Raw genomic sequence first — 4,917 nt, 5'->3', positions numbered from 1 at the left:
CGAAGTCAGATGCTCAACTGACTGAGCCACCCAGGCACCCGTCAAAAATAAACTTTCAATGAATAAATAAATAAATACATGAATACATAGATAGATAAATCCATCCCGGCCTTCTATTTTGAAGGGTTTATTTTGTTATTCATTTTCAAGTCCTGCTCTGGGTGAGCACGAGCCCAGCCCGGGGTGAGCCCTGCTTCTCTCTCTGTCTCTGCCCCTCTCTTTCTGCCTCTCATGGGATTTCCTGTCTCAAAAAAAAAAAAAAAAGTGTTCCTGTGAACCCCCATCCTGGGCTGTGGATTCTATTTATTTGGGGGCCTCTCTTCCACCGGTTGTCTTTGCACGTTTGGTGATTCTCCAGAGCAGACTTATCTTCAGCTTTGCTGTGTCTGTGGCCCGTGGACACTGCTCCGTCCGCTGTAATGCACGCGACAGACATCAGGGAGTTTCCCTCGAAGCTTCTGCAGCCCTGGACCCACGCGGGTGATTCCGGTCCGAGGGCGTTGGCTGCAGGCGCTGTGGTCCCCAGAAACAGCACACCTTCCCGGGGAGCCTCAGAACGGCCCTAACTCGCACGCCTGCGATTAACAAAGCCCACCGGGTCCCCCTGGCTTCCTGCCAACCAGCCCGCTCCGATTCCTAACGCCCAAGAAGCAGACAACTCGTGGCACGTTTAGAATATTCCGTTCATTGTTTCCTCCGAAACACGTTGACAACCAACCACCTGTAAAGCGCGGAAAGCGGGTTGCCGTCTCCCCGCCCCTCCAAACGTGATTCCTGCATCCCTCAGACACCGTCCCCGAAACTTCCCTTAACATCCCAGATCCAACATCCCCGAGAAGGTGGAGGAGCCCCCATCCCCGCCCCCCACCCGGGACAGCAGCATCGTCCGGCAGGTGGGGGCGCCAAGGAAATAAATTAGGGGGCGGGGGTGCTCCTAGCCGGCCGCGTCCCGCTCTGTCTCGCACACCCAGCGGTAGGGCCTCTGGCACACGTCGTCGTTCCAGCGGCCGTCGTCCGTGAAGTGGGCGCAGTCCTCGCCCCCGCCCAGCCCGTGCCCGTACCAGTCGTCCGGCTGCTCCGGCCTCCAGTTCCTGCGGAGACGCGCGGATGTGAGCCGGGCCCCCCCCACCCCCACCCCCACCCCCGGGGACCCGCGGGGCCGGGGCGCGCGCACTCACTTGAAGCCCTTCTCGTAGTCCGTCCCGTCCACCCACTTCCAGGGCCCACTCTGGTCGGTGAGGCCCATCCAGGTGTTCACAGGCCCCATGTGGTGCTGGATGAACTTCTGGGGAGACAGGGAGCGGACTGGTGAGCGCTCCCCGGAGCCCGGCCCCCCCCCCCCCGGGGCCCACCCGCTCCTCCCGGGAGCCGCCCCCCACCCCCACCCCCACCCCAGCCCCGGGAGCTCACCTGCTCCTCCCAGGAGCCCACCACCACCAGGTGCGCGTTCTCCAGCCGGCAGTACTTGTCCGCCTCCGGCCAGGACTTCCCGGAGCGGGAGAACCAGTAGCAGCTGCCCTCGAACTCCAGCCAGTTGACCGGGCAGCAGGAGACCGCGGAGCCTGCGGGGCCGGGGAGGGTGGAGGCGCTGAGGCGGGGCCCGGGGAGGGGGAGGGCGGGCGAGCCGGCGGGCGCCCCGCCCCCTCACCGTTGCCGTGCAGGACGGCGATCTGACAGCTCAGGCTCCGCAGGTCCGACACGAACTGCTTCACGTGCAGCAGCAAGCTGGAGTGATCTGGGGGGGGGCGGGGTGGGGGGGGCGAGGGCGGGCAGGGGGCGGGGCGGGTCAGTGTGGACACTGGGGGCTGGGAAGGGCCCGGCCCCGGCGCGCTGGGGCCCGAGGAGTCACAGGCCCCCGGGGCTCGGCCGGAGGGACCCCCGGGCCCGAGGCGCCCGTGCGCGCACGCTCCCCGCTCTGACCTTCGCTGAGCTGCTGCTGCTGTTTCTGCAGCTGGGACTCCAGCGACTTCACCTTCCGGCCCACGCTTCCCCCTGGGGGAGAGGCTGGCTCAGTGTCCCGACGTCCCCCGCGGCCCACGGGCCCCCCTCCCCGCCCCCCCCCCAGCCGCAGCCCCAGGGCCCCCTCACCCTGGCTGCTCAGGGCCTTGACCTCGACCTCCGTGCTCGCCGTGAAGTTGCTGAACGTGACCCTCAGGGCCTGCAGCTCGTCCCGCAGCTTGGAGTCTGGAGGGGGGGGGTGTGCACGGGGCAACATGAGGGGGCCGTGACCCCCGTCACAGACGCCAGCGCTCTCTCACCACTTGCCCCGCCCACCCCCAGGGCACCCACTCTGGGATCCGATCACACAGACAACCACCAGCAGCAGGAGGCCGAGGCCCAGGGAGAGCAGGAGGAAGCAGGGTCCCGAGCAGAGTCTCCGGAACAGCCGCTGGGGCGGAGGTGGTGCTGCAACAAAACAGGGCGTCGGGTGTCAGGGACCGGGTCCCGGGAGGAGAGCGGGCGAAGGCTCCTTCTCCAGGGAGCCCTACAGGTGAAGAAATCCGTTCTTGGGGCGCCCGGGTGGCTCAGTCGGTGAAGCGTCCGACTTCGGCCTCAGGGCATGATCTCACGATTCGTGGGTTCGAGCCCGCGTCGGGCTCTGCGCTGACAGCTCGGAGCCTGGGGCCCGCTTCGGATTCTGTGTCTCCCTCTCTCTCTGTTCCTCCCCTGCTCATGCTCTGTCTCTATCTCACTCTCTCAAAAGTAAATTAAGATTAAAAAATAAAAAAGAAAGAAATCCGGGTGGTAGGCCACCCTGAGGGACCAGAGGCCAGGAGGAGGGCTGGGAGCGGGTGCCTGGCGCCGACCTGCCCCAGCCGGCCGGGGCCCTCAGCCTTTGCTGACCCCTAGTGGCCGGACTGTGTCACTGAAGCTGATGAACTACATTAGTTTCGGGGGGAGGGTTCTGTTACCCCCGGAAAGGCCGGGAAAGAGGAGGAGGTTTCTCCTCTGGCTGGGCTCCAGGAGAGAAGACAGAGGAGCCACAGCCCCCCAAGCTGCTCCCACCTGGGGGGGGGCTCCCCTGCATCCCCTTCCCCCCACCCCCATCCCCAAGAACCCTCCTGCTCAGCCCAAACAGCATCCCTGCTGGCTGGAGAAACAAAGGCCGGGTGGTGGCTGTTATCTGACGAGGGCCTCAGCCTCCCCATGGAAGTCTGGCCCCTTGTCCCTGTCCCCTGGTCCGGGACACCCCATGCACACACACTCTCCCACCTGGTTGAGGCTCACCAGGTGTTAGAGGCAAGGAAGGCAGCCCTAACTGCTCCCAGGTACTCCTGGTCCCCTGGGTCCACACCCTCCCCGAGGTCCTGGCCAGGGGGGGACGTGGCAAGGGTCAGGAGGCTAGCAGAGGTGGAGCGGACCGTGTTCTTGTGAGTGGGGCCGACCCAGAGGCCGGGTCAGGGCTCACAGGAGGAAGCAGGAGAGTCAAGGCGACAAGAGCCACCTCACTGTCACCTGTCCGAAACGCAAGGAGGCGTCCCCTTACCTTGTCTAAGCTGATGGCCATTGTCCTCGTTGTCCAGATGCTGAAGGTCTTGATAGTCATTTGTCATGATAGGGCTGGCTGGACCTGGGCCTAGGTCAAGGCTGGGGTTAGGGCTGAGGCTGGGGCCGAATGGAGCCGGACGGTGCGGGGTCCAGTCCGTTTCTAAGTCATCGGTGGTTACGTGAAAACCTCTCTTCTTTCTCCAGTTCTTTCCCAGGCCTGACATGCAAACTTCACCCCTCTGAGGTTTGCCCGCCCAGCCCCCTCCCCACCCGGGTCGGGGCCCCGGCCTTTCTTCCCCTTTTACTTGCTGGCAGTCTTGAAGTGGATTCCTGGATCTCCCAATGCTGTGCAGATCCCAGGCTAAGAAGGGGGCTGGAGCGCAGAGACTTGGGGTGCGCGGACAGCCCTGGACGATGGGAGAGGAGGGAACAGGGTCCCTCCGAGGGCCCTGAGCCCTGCGTGTCTAGGTCTGTGTGTCTCTGGGTCTGTGTGTCCCAACACTGCAGCTGGCATCCCCAGCGCCTGGGACTTTGGACAGTAAACAGAGGTGGGAAAGGATTTGGAACTCAGGGCATGTGTGGGGTGGGAGTGGGGGATGGGAGGCCTCCGCTTTCCCCCCCGGGGAGGGGGAATCTCCTGCTCTGCACCCCCCCCCCACCCCGGCCCCAGCCAACACCCCACTAACCACTGCTCGGTTTGGAATGGGGAGCCAGGTCAGTAGGGGCCAGAGGTGCTCATTGCTGGTTCCTTCTGCCCCTCCTTTCACTTCCTGCCGCTAAATTTCTCAGAATCGTTGGTGTTTCCAAATATCCCTGACCGGGACGAGGGGCCTCCGAGCTCCGCTCTTGCCCAATCCGGGCTCTGACCCTGGCGTCTGAGCCCGGGGCCCCGGCCCTCCTGTGAAGCTCAGAGGCCAGGCCCTGCAGCCTTGGGGCCTGCTGCTTTACTCTCCCTGGGAGCAAAGTCCCCCCCCTTCCCCCCCAGCAGCCTGGGGGTGGTGGGGAGAGAGGCGGGAGGGAGAGCAGGCTTTCCCCACCCCACCTGGGACTGGTGCTAACAAGCTCCCATTGGCTCCTACTGGGCACCCAGGCTTTTCACCCCTTAACTCCTCTCTTAAAGCCCAGAGCCCAGCCCGATTTGCAGATGAGAAGACTGAGGCCCCGACAGGTAAGAGCTTCCCCGGGGTTACACTGCAAGGAAGCAGCAGAGGCAGGCCTGGAACGTAAGCCGCCTGATTCCAGGACCCGTGTTTTGTCCCCGGGAAGCCTACCCAGGCCCTGGATCCTGAACCATCCCCGAGGCTGGGCCCTGGGGTCTCAGACCCTTAAAGCACAGACCCTCCCAGCCCCACAGGGGATTCAGGGAGGCATGTATGAATTCAGATTATGCAAACTTAGAAACTGAACAATACTGGGGCACCTCGGGGG

General features: G+C 64.1%; 1 protein-coding gene across 2 annotated transcripts; it reads right to left on the bottom strand.

Moving 5' to 3' along the window:
• Window positions 1-687: 687 nt before the first annotated feature.
• LOC124519598 (asialoglycoprotein receptor 1-like) lies at window positions 688-3,569 on the bottom strand. Of its 2 annotated transcripts, XM_047089954.1 has the most exons (8): window positions 3,488-3,569; window positions 2,290-2,406; window positions 2,089-2,184; window positions 1,921-1,992; window positions 1,649-1,735; window positions 1,411-1,562; window positions 1,179-1,285; window positions 688-1,091 (listed from the first exon to the last, which is right to left on the bottom strand). In XM_047089954.1, the coding sequence occupies exons 1-8, from the start codon at window positions 3,552-3,554 to the stop codon at window positions 935-937; spliced, it is 855 nt and encodes a 284-aa protein (XP_046945910.1). In that variant the 5' UTR covers window positions 3,555-3,569; the 3' UTR covers window positions 688-934. The 2 variants fall into 2 exon arrangements, with proteins under 2 accessions (XP_046945910.1, XP_046945911.1); XM_047089955.1 differs by lacking the exon at window positions 2,290-2,406 and having other exon boundaries at window positions 3,488-3,554.
• Between the last annotated feature and the right edge of the window lie 1,348 nt (window positions 3,570-4,917).

The sequence above is a fragment of the Lynx rufus genome, unplaced genomic scaffold, assembly GCF_022079265.1.
Source record: "Lynx rufus isolate CCGP_SWC_20201006 ecotype Redwood Valley unplaced genomic scaffold, mLynRuf1.p SCAF_28, whole genome shotgun sequence".
NCBI classification, from domain to species: Eukaryota; Metazoa; Chordata; class Mammalia; order Carnivora; family Felidae; genus Lynx; species Lynx rufus.
The sequence above is the reverse complement of the archived record's forward strand: the minus strand, read 5'-3'. Positions and strand labels throughout refer to the sequence as shown.

Bases quoted from the DNA above. Each gene is read 5' to 3' on its own strand.
- LOC124519598 (XM_047089954.1), bottom strand. From the start codon at position 3,554: ATGACAAATGACTATCAAGACCTTCAGCATCTGGACAACGAGGACAAT. The intron at 1,993-2,088 runs GTGAGGGGGCCC...CCTCTCCCCCAG, and splicing joins CAAGGCCCTGAGCAGCCAGG to GGGGAAGCGTGGGCCGGAAG. The intron at 1,563-1,648 runs GTGAGGGGGCGG...CCGGCCCCGCAG, and splicing joins CGCCGTCCTGCACGGCAACG to GCTCCGCGGTCTCCTGCTGC.